Here is a 15,176-nt window from a genome sequence, read left to right on the forward strand (position 1 = left end):
GATATTTGATTCAATGATTTAAATTTTTTTAAATTTTAAATTGTGGCGCTTTCTTGGCAAAAGAGGCTGGCAACTCTAATAAAAAATGGTTTGAAACTTGGATGTGTTGTGGCGCCATCTGTGGAAAGGTAGACGCGTTATTACCCTCACCTACAGTGGAATTAGTTCCTAGATCTTTGGGATTAATAACCAATAACTACTTTATACTAAACCCCTTTACTTTTATAAATTTTGCCAAAAATTTCAATAAAATGCAACACAAAAATAAATCCGTTTAAAAAGTCGCTCGCATTTAATGAATTAACACAATATAATTTCACAAGAGCATGATCTTAAGTAGTTTACAGTATATAGATAGGATATAAAAGTACATATACACAGATGCAGATTGAAAGCATTATTCAAAATATACTTGATATTTTAGTTATTTCTCTTCCACTCCTCTGTCGTCGCTTCAGTTAAACCATTAATTTTCATTCCACTCGAAAGTCGCGGGCAGGCAATCGCCGCTTCACATTTTAATATGCATATATTTTTTAACTTTGGTATTATACTAGATTTATGCTTATGTTTAATTAATTTACTTAATTCTAAACACTACTACTCGGTTACACTTAAGAGGGGGAGCGGGTGGTAACTTAAATCGAATAGTTTTCTGTCGTCGTGGCCTTGTTGGTTTTTGTTGCAGGTTCTAACTGTTGCAGGTTGCAGGATTTTGCTGTTGCAGATTATGATATACATCCCTATGTCGGATTTCTAGTATCAAACAAGGAGGATTCAAGGACTGTGTGGAGAGTTGATGGCTGGCTCGATGGCGCTTGGCGCGGGCCTCCCGCACATCAGTGGCCATTGATGGTCTGGTGGGTGGGTTCGATGGGTCGCAACGGGGTGGTGATGATGTCCCCGGCATTCGATTTGCTGCGCGTCACCAGCATCGGAGTCTTCGGCTTGGGGGTCTCTGTCAGCTTGATCTTGACGCGACCCGTTTCCGGGGAGTAGACTGGAGAATAGCGACCCGATTTCGGGGACGAGGGCAAGTAGGCAGCGTCCGGTTCGTTGTTGTTCTGCTCGGCGGGCTGCTGGTGCTGGGCGTACTTGGAGGCTCGTGGCGATTGGGGGGTGGGATAGCGCGGACTGATGGGGTAGTACTCATGGGCAGCGGGCTCATTTACTTCCGGAGCATCCTTGGCGCCGCCGTTGGCCGCTCCATTGCCGTTCAGCAATGGCTGCTGACCAGCTCCGTCCTTGGAATCGCCGTTCTCGTAGGGCTTCTTCACGATCTGGGCCTCGTCCAGCTTGGTCTTCTCGCCGATCAGCGGCGAGTGCTCCTGGCCGTTGCCGTGGCCGTTCTTGTGCAGCGGCTTGCCCAGCTGCTTCTTGTCCATGTCGAGCAGCTCCGTCTGGCGCTGTGCCTCTGCATCCCTTTGGGCCGCATTGCTGTCGTACTTGCAGCGCTTGATGGCCACGAACAGGATCAGTCCCACCACAATCAGGCCGATCACTGCCAGCAGGTAGTAGATGGCGTTGCTGTCATCAGACTGCTTGCCCATGCTGGCGGTCTTGATGTCATCGGACTCGTTGTCGTCGCTAAGTGGACCATCGGTGACCACCTCCGACTTGACATCGCTGGTGTCCAGTTTCGTCTGCACCACCGGCACTACCACCTCCTCCTCAACGGGCTTTGGCTCCTCTTGGCCATTCTCCCAGATGCCCATGCCCTTGAAGTCGTCATCCGGTTGAGCCACCGGCTTGCTATCTTCGGGTTCGTCTGACTTTTCCTCCTCCTGGGATTCATTGTCGGCCTCATTGTCCTCTGGAGAAATGGGCACCTTGAAACCAACGGGTATGACAATCGGGCCTGCGCCGCTGCCGGAGCCTTCAGTCTCATCGGAGGGGTCGTTATTCTCATCTTCCTCGACTTCCGGGACTTCAACAGCTACGTCGTCAAGTTGAGCCGCAGCCGCCACGGGTTCCTCTGTTTGAATAGCTGGGGCCCGAAGTTCCATGTTGGTTTGGGTGATGTCCCCAGAACCCTCGACCAGGTCGCCGGGCAAAGGTTCCTGCGGAGATCGCACCTTCTTGGATGTGGCCGCTAGACTGCCGCTCTCCAGCAGCATAAAGGACTTGCCTAACTCTTCTTCCTCCTCGTGCTCCGCGGAAGTGTCCACCGGCTGGTCTCCCATCATCAGCTCGTTCTCGTCCGCCCCCTGGATATAGGTCTGGTGGTGCTCCTTTTGGCAGATCTCCTCCTGCTTAAGCTGTAGCCAGGAGCGACCCTTGTAGCCCAGCGGATAGCTGCAGACCACCGGGTGCTCCATGTAGACCAGGCGCTCCACCAACCAGTTGCGCACCTCCAGCGTCTGGCACGAGCAGTTGATGGCATTGTGGCTCAGCTCCACCTGTCGCAACTGGCTCATGTGGGTCAGCTCCAGGGGCAGGTAGGTGATGTTGTTGTGCTGCAGGTTGAGGACCTGCAGGTGCTGCGGCAGCTTCTTCAGCTTCTCCGACGTGATCTCGTTGTGCTTCAGATTCAATCGCTTCAGGCGCTTGCTCAGGTGGCCGAACTCCTGCAGTCGGTTGTGCGACAGGTCGACGGAGGTCAGGTCGGGCAGCTTGTCCAGCACATGACCCAAGCGGGTGAGGTTCAGGCCCGACAGGTCAATGGAGTGCATGGGTATCGCCGACTGGAAGGCCTTCTCCGCCACCTTCAGGCCGTGGGTGCTGTTACACTTCAGGTGGTACAGTGGCTTGTGTGTGTGCTGCGACAGGGTGCAGCTACAGTCGGCTGGGCAGTCGGAGGCGGATGCGGGGGAACGGGCAGGGGTGGCAGTGGCGGCCACGCACAGAAGGAGCAGGGCCAGCCAGGCGGACAGATTTTTGTGCTCCATGGCTGAGGCTTTGTGGGTGGGTGGGTGATGTGCTGGCAGTGGATCCTTCAAACTTCCTCACTGAGATCTCTGAGCGTCTTATCTGAAAGGCAATTAAGATATACGATTTTTTTTAGATAAAAAGCTATTACACAAATTATACAATTGTACTATTTTTAGTTAACAATTATTTTGGAACTCTAATAGAGGCTGGTCTAGTAATCTTTCCCTGGCAACCTGTCTTCGTCATTTGTTGCGTCATCCCTCTCTCCTTCTAACGTCTTCAGCTCCACACCCATTGCTTTTCCCACCGATATCGTTATCGGTGTTAAGTTCCCTTATCAACGCTGTTCAGGCCCAAGTATTTGACGCTATCTGCCCGGTGGGTAATTAATGTTTCATTTCATAGTTTTCTGCTAAACAGTTCCGTGACATCAGCAGCTAACCATTGCCCACCTGACCACCCACTCATCCATCCACCTATCGGCAACGTGAAGCTTCGGGAAAGTGTGAGTCAGTCTACGGAAGATACATATCGCCGCAAATGAAGATTCATGTGCATCTAGTGTGGGGTTAGAGCCTTGAGCAATGGATGCACTCGGCTAATCAGAACAGATTGTCAGCGGTCCGCTTTTAATCCCCAATCGCACAAATATATTCCGTATATATATGCGGCTTGTTTTCCATGAGCCACGCAAACTGATTGACGGCTGTCTCGTGGATGCTATTTAAGTGCAACTGGCGCTCGTTTAGAGCCCCCATGTTCCTACCCCTGACTGCCCGCTCTCAGTGATAAGCCCTGAGACTCTGACCGCAATAAAAAAAAACCTCTTACTCACAGAAAAAAAAGCACATTTCCCAAAATTTGTTATCAAATTCTTGTTTCAAAAATATCCACAATTGTTAAATGAGTAATAATTAGTATTTTTTATTAAAATGTGTTTCTTGCTTCTTGCATTTCTTGCTTAAGATTTCTCTCTGTGTGACGCAGCTGCAGTGCCCAGTCCTAATCATCAGATACTAGGCTAGAATATCTGGAAAAGATGCCGAGTTGTCTGAGTGGCCGAGATGCAGTCTAGAGCGATTGCAGCTCAATTTGCAATTTGTAGCACGGCGCACTTGAATTATTCAACAGTTGGACTATATTTTGCATGCAAGTAGCAGCCTGGAATTGCCACCGATTGGCAACCGGCAACTGTTTGCGAAATGAAACCCCTCGGGTGGGGTGGGGGTGGTATGAACTTGCAAGGGTTGCACGTGTCCCGCAGCGGGGTGGAAAGCTCAACTTGCAGATCGGCAGCTGCCTCATCGCAAATAATTAAGGGATCTGAGCCGAAAATGCCAACTGGAAATGAGGCGTCACACGAGGCCAGAAGCATGTAAATTGAAATCTCTGAGGAATCCCGCTGGTGCTGTTGCTGGTGCTGTTCACAAAGGGGGGAGCCCCAAGGTCAGTGTCATTATGGCTGCCGTTCGTCCGTAAACAGAGACGACACATGAAAAGTGGTTTCCAGCAATTGTGTCACTTCTTTTGGCTAAACAGGCACCACCACCATCAGCAGATGTCTTCTTTTGGCTTCGGTGTTGACAAATTGCTTGGACTTGGACACATAAATGGAACTTTCACCATACTACAGGCCACTGCCTGCATTTGTATACATATGCAGTACGTATGCTTTCGGATGGGGAGGCATACATTTATCAAAATCTGTCAATTGCTAAATTCGTAATTTGCAGCTGCCACCTGTTGCCAAATGGCCAAATGCAATCAATGTGGTTAATTGCCTTTAGCTAAAATCTGGCACTTGGATCTCAGATTTCAGATTCCAGAGCTGCTGATATGCTGATATCATAATTCGATCACGAGGCATGGTTAATTACTTTTGCCAGACGACCCTCCTCCTCCTCCTCCACCGATTAGCACTTTGATGTTATGGCGACAGGAAGCCAAAATTAGTCCGGGTGGGAAGGGGTTATTGTGGGGGAGCCGGTCGATCCGCCAAATGCCACTTAATGGCGAATGTGAAACCAACTTAGAATAAAGCGTTTGCAAATTGAACAAAATCAGCGCCAGACAACGGCGAAAGTCTTAAACGATGACAAATGTTTAACCTTGACAGAGTCAGAGGGCGATGCGAGGGGAAGACTGGTGCGGAGAACAATCTTGAGCTTCTGTCTTCGAGTTCAAATGCAAAGATAGCCCCTCGAATCTCCAGTTAGACCTCAACAAAAAAATCCCCACAAACAACTCGTTCTTTCACACTCACAACCACAACAAAAAAAGAAAGAAACACAAATTTGAGCAAATTTTTGAAAAAAAATTAAATCACGTCATGCTGCTATGGCGATCGCTTGCAAAATAAATTGTTATATATTTATATTTTTAGATTTGTGCAAATCTTTTTTATACATTTCAATTAGTTTGTGCCCGGCAAGAGCCATCCATTGTGTGGTTGTTCCCCCAACAACGATGATAAAATTGAAAGTGTTTATTTGGGCCTTTGTTTGGCCATATGCAAATACAAAAAAATATATGAATATAAACTGGCAGAGAAAGCGGCATGCAGCCCAGATTTGGTTCTATCCACTGAGTGTCTAGTATCTAGTCTGTAGCCTCCCTAGTATGTACTTTTCTATTGAACCAGCTTTTTGCATTTTCTCTCTGGTGCTGCTATTATGAAAAAAAATCATCATGGAAGAAAAAACAAAATAACTGATGACGCCAGGCAATTAAAACATCAGGTGATTTCAGTATTTCTGCCTGGCCAAGAAAAGAAAAAAAAAAAAAACTAAAAGCCAAACTGAGTGGAGCCGCGGCAAACGGTAATGTGTTGGCCGCATTAAGACAACAAAACGCAAAACGGCAAGAAAAGATGCGAAATGGGGGAAAAAATCGCCAAAGCCAAGAGGAGATGACGTCTGGGGCTTATGACTCAAGCCATCAGATTTGGCCAAAACGGGCTAGGCTCTCTGCCATTCACAACAATCCATTCAAAGGCGGCAACGACTGAACGTCACTTGGCCCCCGAACCAATGGGCTAATTAGCATATTCTAATTTCTGACCGACTCCGATCGATGCCTGACAGCTTGAAATGCAAAAATTATATACATATGAGATGACCCAGTTTGCCGTCAACATTATCAATAAAGTGCCATTTAAGCATTTCGCAATTGCAACTGTTCAATCAAAAGCCAATGAGCCTAAACTCAGCCGTAACCTGAAAAACTCTTTCCCACTGCCACTCCAAGCCAAACCAAACCATTCCAAGTTCCAGTTCACGTTCTCTTTCGCTTTGGTTACCTCTAGAGAGCTACATACTCCAGTGTTTAATTGATTTCCACGAAACGGGAGAAAACCAATCACCGGGGAACGGCCACGGGCCCGGTCCAGGCCTGCATAACCAAAATATGTATGAATATGAGCACCCAAAAATCCGTTAAGAAGGGGAAAAAGTGCAGAGCGTAAGCTGAAATTATGTGAATTATGCAAAACGTGTTGGCCACAAAGCAACCGAAAGTCGCACAATCAGGTAGAGTCAATGTACCAGATACCATACCAGCCCAAACCCCAATTATAAAAGTCTCTATGCCCGGCGTTACGTATACGACCCATAGACCATTGTTCCAACAGATAATCTCATGTGGCAAGCAAACGCACAATTTTATACTTGAACTTGACCTACGAAATCAGAAACTCATGAGACTTCTACACAGCCGGATTGCCGACTATAATTATCAGTTTAATTCGGCCGATTTTTTTGTTTTGCGCCTTTGGGCAGCCAGCCAGAATACCAGAATAGTGGCGGGGAACTGAGGGCGCACAGAAATTCTTGACATTCAAATACTTGGATCTCCCTCTCGAATTTACCGCTGATCTGGGGCACACTGTGGCACGGAATTCTCAAAATAAACAGAGACCAGAGAAAGGCAGGAGTCTTAAAAATACACTCTAGTTATGTTTTTCTTACTTTTTGTGGGACTTCCTCTTGCAATCCTATGCAAACATGGGACACCTACGCCAAACATTCAAATCTTAGCCACCCACTACAAGATATAGATATATCTGATGATGGACTTGAATGTCGACGAGTGTTGGGCCTGATTAGTGCCAAACGCCATTTCGAATGAGTGTTTCTGTCACGGCGAGAAGGTGGCGACACTGATCATGAGGGATTGGCTGAGAAAATCGGAAAGAAAAGCCGAAAAACTGAATGAATTTTCTCTTCACAAGCAACTGATTTTGTTGCTAAGATGCTGGGCTACTAGTTTGATTAGAAAACATCTTAGTAGCCGGCTTAAAGTTGATTGATTAATTAGTAATTGCCGCGTCAGGTTCTCCAGTTGGCGAAAAGGAAACGCATTGATGCCCAAGGTTGACTTTTCATTGAACTTTTGTGGCATTCAATTAGAAACACGTTAATTTAGTCTCAGTTTCTACACAGCAGCACACCGATCAATGCCTTATAATTGTTTTAGCTTTATCAATAACAAGTTTCCCCCACCCTCCACGCCAGGCTCAGAGATCAAATCAGCTCTCGGCGGGGAATCGCGCCACGTTGCCATAATTAGCTAACTCGAGCTGTAGCCACAATGTTATGTCTGGGAAGTAACCCCAGATACAGATACTACAGGGGGATACTTGTGTTTGTGCATACTAATAGTCGAGTTAAATAAATATCCACACTCTTGTTAATTGGCGAAAAACGACAGAAATAAAATTGAAAAAAATAAAAACCCATGCAGATCGTTATGTTCTGGAGGAGAGCGAGAGTCATGAGTTTCAGGTTCGGCATCGGCATCGGATGATGCAATTGGCAACCAAAGTCGTATTTTGGCTAGAAATTTGACCAAATTAACGCACTTGTGTGTGGGTTGAGTGGTTTATGTGTGTTTTTTTTTCGCAATGAACTGAATTCGCTGAAATACATTCGTGGGCCGACCTTCCGTCGAGCGAATTGCATCCCATTAACATTGTCAACTGCCTGACTGCCCGACTGCTTCCGATTAAACTGGAACTTTGCAAAATCGAAAAATGAAACGCAAATCGAAAAATTAGTCACTGCTCGAGGTGAGTGGAAATTTATTCGGATATCCAGGCAGTTCTATAAATCCTCAAGTCGCACCATAAAAGATCAGTTGAAAGATTCAGAGAACAATTCGCTGTCTAGCCAAAAGGCATTTCTGTTGTCCTATTTCTGTTGAATGCCATAAATGCCAAGACGACGCCTCTAGAAGCTGGAAATTATTTGCCAATCTGCACCTGCGAGATGCATTCCACCCGGCTGGTGCCATGTCGGCATCTCTGAAATCCCCCGATCTCTGGCCTATGTTTAGACTGCACTTCCCGGGTTCAAGTTCAGGCCATTTAAACGGTTTCAAATAGCATACTATACACAATCGTTAGTAAACAAGTGACAGTGATACTGACAGTGATCGGTCGGAAAGGAATCTTGGATGCAATTAAGACAATAATTGACTCCCCACTGTCGACTACATTTAATGACTCGAATTTCGCATTATTTGTCGATTTGTGAATGGAATTCCTAGGAAATGTGAAAAGTCAATTCGCCAAAAAGGTGTTGCGTTGAAAATACTGACTCAAACGGGTCGGATGATGTCATAGACAACATTTGCCGAAATAATTTACTAGAATTACGTCACTAAAATGGCCAGAAAAGGTAAAATAGAAAGCCCAAATATGAATATGAAAATGCCAATTGTGAGACATCATCGTTCGTTCTTTGATTTATTGAAATTGATTTAACTTTAAAGGCCTTAAGGTAAAATAAAATTATAAAGATAATATGACAAGGACAAGGTGTGGAGAATTCAAGGAGTCTTTTTCAGTGTATAATTTGGCCCGAGGCTGCGATTCAAGAGCAAGTTTTGACCTTCCCAGAAGCTGCTCACGCAGTACAGTGTAATTACAGCCCGGAACCCATTCCCACTTGCACAGAAGGCGGCTGGCAGGAGATATGGCCACTTGGACTGGGGGACCGACTGGGGAACAAATTAGCCTGCGGTTAGCCGTGAATGTGGATGCATCCGAAAGATCGCATGATCGTCCAGCCGTTTTTCATGGCTTCGTTTGCCAGCAGTTGGCAGTTGACACGTTAAGAGCACGCACGTTTTGCCGGCCATTTAAGTGCCTCAGCATCGTCATCTTGGCCATTGCCACTGGCCAGGAGATGGAGATAAGCCGTGGAGAGGGGAATTGCCTGCCGAACGGCGAGCGGCATTTGACAGTTATGACCACTTGTTTTATTTTTAGAGCCAAAAAAGGCTAGGCGAGTTGGCCAAAAGCAAAGCCGGCCGGCACCCACAGACTGGCTAAAACACACACAAAACGACAAAACAGCAAGAAACAAGCTGAAAGCGAACCAGTTTGCTTCGTGATGATGACGCCGCCAAATGACTCTCAAGCCCAGTTATAGCCCCCCACCAAAAAAAAAAAAAAAAACAAGAAAAAGCCCCCCATGTGCCTTGCCGTGATCTTGAATGGTTTTGTTTTTGGTTACTTTTTGGAGGGAATGCTCGCACAACTTAATTTTCGGACCGTCTTACCTTCTATAAGACATGCATACGATCGATCCGAGATCCAGGCCAGTCAGAGCTGCAATAAGATAGACATAGAAATGGGTGTGTGTTAAATAGAGTATTTCAATATCTGTGATTCGAGAGTGCACATTCGAGTGACTTGCAATAAGAGTTTTCTATTTATCTGGTAATTATTTCTTGGCTTTGATTTTAATTGTGGGCAATTAAAGCCTTAATTGCCCGCCCGTCTAAATTCACTTTTAACGAACTTTGCTACAGAGTCGTTCGTCTGTCACTCATTCGGCAGATAGTGTTGCAGCTGCAACTGCAACTACGACTGGGACTGGACTGCCTTTTGTTATTAATTTCAATCCTCTACAATCCTTGACTAATCTTAATTGCCGTCCATCGCCAGTGAAGTGTGAAAGTTTCGCCCAAAAAAAATAAAAAAACGAGTGGCTATGAAAACGAAAATGTTTAATCAAATTTGCTCAGACTCTGGCTCAGGGTCAAGCGAGTTCATTCCGTCGTCAAGGTGAAGAATTTTACGGCTTCTTTTAACTAAAAATATCATAGGCTAATCGCAGCTGGCTCTTAGTTGGACAATAAACACTTTTTTTTTTTCTCTCAGGGCGTATCTCTTCCATTGTTAGTCACAAAGTTCTCTAAAAGTCAGAGCCAACAACCTGTTGCCAGTTGCCTGATTGCTATGCAATGGACGTGACCGAAAATACTGTCACGTAATCGGCCAACTCCCACAGAAGTGTGGCCGATGTTTGGTGAATGGATCGGAGCCCAGTGTCTGGACCCTCGTGGGACAATAGGCATCAAGCCCATAGCCGAGGTCGTTGCTCACCATATTTATTCAAATTAGCTGCTATTGATGACCTGATCGAGTTAGTTGGCAGATGCTAAACTTTGGAATCAATCCAAAGGTACCACCTGCAAGCCATCTAGAAAATAACAGATGTCGATATGCTAAAGATCTCTTTAATATAACTATTTCGATCAATTGTTTATTCGCCTTTGATAAACAATTTTCTCGACCATTCTGCGTCACAGGGCTCCCTCAGTGCGATCCCTCAGAAGTACTATCCATATGCCCAGTGCGGAATTCCTTTCCTTTCGTTCCATGAAGCTTTTCACACTATCTATGCGGCGGGGCCTTATCTAATCGCTCGACATTTGCTAATTATAGATAGACCAAGCCCCAAAAACAACAAAAGCCACTACCCATAGTCATGTGCACTTGAGCCCGAGGGGATTTCTGGCATTCATTTGCGTTTGACAAAATTTTGGGCCTACTCCCGGGCCTATCCAAGTGCTGGAATGCATTTCTAGCTCCATAATTTTTTGTGTTTTGTTGCCCAATGATATTGTTTTGATTGTGGCTCGATAACAGCTTGTTTCTCCTTATCGAAACACATTTGTTGCTCATCCAATGCTTTCATAGCAGCTATATCTAATGGGGACAAGGTTGACACATCCATCAAAAATGGGACCATGAAGTGCACACAAAACTTCTATAAAAAAAAAAAAAACTCGATGGAGCTCGATGATGACTGCACTCGCTGGGGAGCAGACGCCTTGAAATTTGAATCGACTCGAAACGGAGAACTGCGAAAATCGAAACCCCAGACGCAAGGCGCCAATTTCCAATAATCATACAACTAATTGGAGAATCGAGCGAGCAGAAACTCTTAACAATTTTGAACTTGAAACAGGGGGAAACTGAACTCTGTATCAAAACAGAATCATAATTTCACTCCAGGGAATCGAGAGGAAGTTTCATTAGGGTACTGGCCCCTAATAGGTCTCTAAAGAGTTGGCAATCTACTCCATTCGTTTTGGGAATTCGTATCCACAACATTAGCACCCACCGACTAAGCTTTTTGCTTGGCTGGGCCCCCGAGTTATTGGCCATAAAGCCGATTTCTGGAAATTGACTGAAAAACAGTTTCCAGTTCGCACTCGCACACCTCTGTGAATTATGCGCTGGAAATTAGCACCTTTGGCTTTTGAGAGGGAGCCAATGTTAGTTGGGTCTTACGTAAGAGCCCCAGAGTCGGAGTCGTAGCCGGAGTTTATAGCTTCACTGAGAGATGGGCGTTCCACCTTCGCAATTTCCCCCCCATAATCCCAGATCACTCTTCATTCCCTCTGACTCTCTGACTATTTCCCTATCTGTTGGTTGATTGATAATCTCATTAGTCGATGACGTTGCATGACTCTTTGCTTTTAGATCTGACAAGCAACAGTTTGTATTATTAATATTCCTTTTCGTATACATCGATTTCGTGGCCAAATGATTCACCTGATGTGGGTGCTAGCGCTGGCCTTAGTAGACACTCTAAATGCGACCGCGAACGCAACGGGAAATGTCGGAAAGTGGAAAAGAATATAGCCCCGATCGCTATCCTATCCATATCTGGATGATTCAACTTGGCTGCCGTGTGCGGTTTCCAATGGTTTTACGTAAACGATTCCAAATTGCAGGGCACCGAAAGCTCGCCGGTTCGAGGGGTTTACTATACACACATCTACGACTACTAGAGGTACGAACTGGTACACTCACAAGTATTATGTACATGGGATCGACGAGGGGTAGGGCTTGGGGTGGCTATATGGCCATATGAGTAGGTAGTAGGTAGCCGAGATTTCACATGAATGCGTGCTGCTGCTGCGACGGCTGCTGCCTCTCTCGAAATAAGTTTGCAATGGCCGGTTACCATAAGTGCCCTTGCCAGTGCCCGGGGGGGTTAAAAGAGTAACCGTTTTATTATATTTTACTCATCCCTTTTTGTATCTTTCTTACTCTGATTTTTTTGGCAGTTGTATAACTTGGATGGGTTGGGAAATAAGGTCAAGTTTGCCACAAAAAGCCCAGCCGCAATGCAAGTCATAAAGAAACACATTCGAATTTAAGCAAGTTTTGTTGAAACGAAATACCCTGAACCCTGGTATACTATACCCAGACAACATTTATTAGGGGAATGGCCAAGAAATAAAATTAAGTTAAAAATACTAAAAATAGGCTTATCAGAAACCAGACTTGAAGACAACACACACTCACGCCACACCGAAAATTTATGATAATTTGCACTGATTTTCGTGGCTGTCTTTTATGATTATTTCTAGAGCACTTTTGTTTGATCAGATACGAGTTTATTTTGCACAATTTAATGCGTAAGTACACGTTATTTTTTTGAATTTTGTTTGCACCGAGCTTGGATGTCTTTTGTTCTGAAGAGTCCTTAAACGACACGATTCGGATCCGATCCGAGGTCTTGCGATCTGAAATGGCGTACAGAGACTGCCACGAGATATCAGAGAATGGGTCGCAGCCGCCGCCAAAAAGACAACCACAGAAAGCACAGATACAAGATGAAAACCAGCAGATACAAAAATTCTGAAAAAAAAAACAAAAACTGAAACTGAAATGGGAAAGAGCACCCGAAAATATCCGAGAGGGATGTTGACAATGAGGCGCAGAGACCCAAGAGCAGCCGGAGGCATCAAACAGAGCGCGTCGCAAACAATTTAGTTTCGTCAACTAACGAATGCAAGTATCTTGATAGGCTGGCGTTTTGATTTCGATTCTGATGTTACTTTTTTCCGAAAGAATTTTGTTTAATGGTCGGGTCGGTGTCGGTGTGCGTGTGGTGTGCGTGTGTGGAAACGGAAACTGTATAATTTTTAATTACCTAAACAGGGGGGATGAGGGTGCAGAGGTTGGACGTTGAAAGCGGTACGGTACGGTTCAAGTTTCGCGCACACACGTCTCGACACTCTGGAGTTGCGGGTCCGAACGAAATAAAGCTCGATACCTGGCGATCGGCTGGCAAATATTTCAACCGGAGATCGTGGATCGCAGAACGGAGACCGGATTCAGACACGACCGTACCCAACGAGAGCTTGATACCGAATGGCCGGGCAGAGCCTCTGGAAACCCATGTCGAGCGATAAACTTCATTGCAGCGAACTGGAAGAGAGTGAGCCAACTAAAGCTAACGGGGAAAGAGATGTTAGCCAAAAAGACCCCGCGCGCGAGAGAGAGAGTACCTGAGGGGAACACGTGGATAATCAGAGGCACACGCGCCCCAGAACGCATACTATATTGTTTGGGTTATGAAATACATTGGCAAAAGCTTCTCGAACCCGGAGCGGGAGATCAATTGGGAGAGTGGACAGCGTGGAGAGAGATTGGGAGCAAAAGCTTATCACATGGGGCTCGTTATCAATTGATGAGTTTGCTTAGCGATTGGGTTAGTGCGAAAAAAAGAAAGAACTACTAATTGAACCCACGATTTGCCATCTCTTTTTTATTTGTTTTACAACGTTAGCGAATTTCCATTTCCGGCTGTAAGGTAAAACCAGTCAAAAATAATACACACCTTTCGAATATATGTATATGTATGTACCTTTAAAACACACACTCGTTTCAGTTAGTTTATCAAAGAACTTGGGCCATATCTTATCAGTTTTTGGCATATTCTTTTCCGTTTACTTGTCTCCGACATTATACGATAAACTTTTCTCTTTTTCGTCAGACTGCCGTCTCGTTTTGGCAACAGCTAATTAACTTTTTGAGGTAACTCCAGGTAACTCACCTCCATCTTCAAGCTCCAAGAAACTCCACGTAACTCCATCCCACAAAAGACTAGAGACTAATGCGTGGGTGGGCCTTTGTTTACGTTTTATTGGGTTTGTGGGTCAAAGTTAATGTTCGCTCGTGAATGAATCGAGTGAACTTCGAGCAGCCCACGATCGCAATTACCAATTTCTTGATACGAAAGCTAGATACGAAAATACATACATTTCTAGAGACATACATAGTACATATGTATGTATGTATATGTGGCAGGGAACTGAGTGGCAAAACTTGTGTTAATACCAATGTTAAATATTTGATTTTGATTTTTTCTTATCGCTATCGGTCGGCACATTTGGCTTGTTTGTTCTCGATGGTTGGTGCGGCTGGTGATATCACCCCTCTCCATTTAAAGATCCCTCCTCTTGAGGCCATCGGCTTCTGAAAATCGCCCTTTTGCTTATTTTACGCAATAGCCCTCTTGTTAATTAAACGGATTTCCATTCTAGATGTTTCAGAAGAGAAGGTTGGGCTGGAACAACATCATTATCTCACTGGCAAAGTATTCGCACCGGTACACCCCCAGACTTTTCAGGAGGTTTACAGACTAGGCGATGCCGTTTTATATTACCCAATTCATACATAATGTTGGCCAACATCTGCTGGTTCTACTTCCCATTAAACCATTCGCAGGGAATACATTGTTAATATGAAGTCTATATGGCTGTTTACATCTCTTCGTTTACTGGGTATTCGTCGGATCGAAAATAAAGTATCCGCCTGTTTATGGCCCGATACTTTTCACGGGCATTCTGCCGCCTTTGTTTATCGGACTCGTCCCACCTGCCGGAGAGACTGTGGCAATCCTCTCCAGCTCGCGTATACGTCAATCGATCGGAAGTGTCCAACGCCCCAAGACGCTGCCGAGCTGATAAAGGTTGTGTGAATGGGTTTCTGTTTTGGCAATGGCCAAAATTTTAATTGCAAATCGGCCCGGCCTTGTCAGAACCGGGAGAGCCAAGAACTGACGTCAGACCTTTGCCAATAGCTGATCGTGGGCGATCGATCGGATGTGGAATGAGTGTGTTTGTGGGAATATATTGTATACCAGGCACTAGATTGGCTCCAAACCTGAAAGCTGAGCTAACAGAAGAGCTGGAGCTTAGCGGCGCCTTGTTCT

At 45.3% G+C, this 15,176-nt stretch overlaps 1 protein-coding gene across 2 annotated transcripts; it reads right to left on the reverse strand.

Annotated features, from left to right (window-relative positions):
• Positions 1 to 269: 269 nt before the first annotated feature.
• On the reverse strand, positions 270 to 13,344 carry wdp (Leucine rich repeat protein windpipe). Of its 2 annotated transcripts, XM_017235323.3 has the most exons (3): positions 13,110 to 13,344; positions 9,433 to 9,481; positions 270 to 2,970 (listed from the first exon to the last, which is right to left on the reverse strand). In XM_017235323.3, the coding sequence occupies exon 3, from the start codon at positions 2,886 to 2,888 to the stop codon at positions 840 to 842; it is 2,049 nt and encodes a 682-aa protein (XP_017090812.2). In that variant the 5' UTR covers positions 2,889 to 2,970; positions 9,433 to 9,481; positions 13,110 to 13,344; the 3' UTR covers positions 270 to 839. The 2 variants fall into 2 exon arrangements, with proteins under 2 accessions (XP_017090812.2, XP_017090814.2); XM_017235325.3 differs by lacking the exon at positions 9,433 to 9,481.
• Between the last annotated feature and the right edge of the window lie 1,832 nt (positions 13,345 to 15,176).

The sequence above is a fragment of the Drosophila bipectinata genome, chromosome 2R (assembly GCF_030179905.1).
Source record: "Drosophila bipectinata strain 14024-0381.07 chromosome 2R, DbipHiC1v2, whole genome shotgun sequence".
In the NCBI taxonomy this organism is placed as follows: Eukaryota; Metazoa; Arthropoda; class Insecta; order Diptera; family Drosophilidae; genus Drosophila; species Drosophila bipectinata.

What these genes read in the sequence shown, in the direction of transcription:
- wdp (XM_017235325.3), bottom strand. Translation starts at nt 2,888, where the DNA reads ATGGAGCACAAAAATCTGTCCGCCTGGCTGGCCCTGCTCCTTCTGTGC.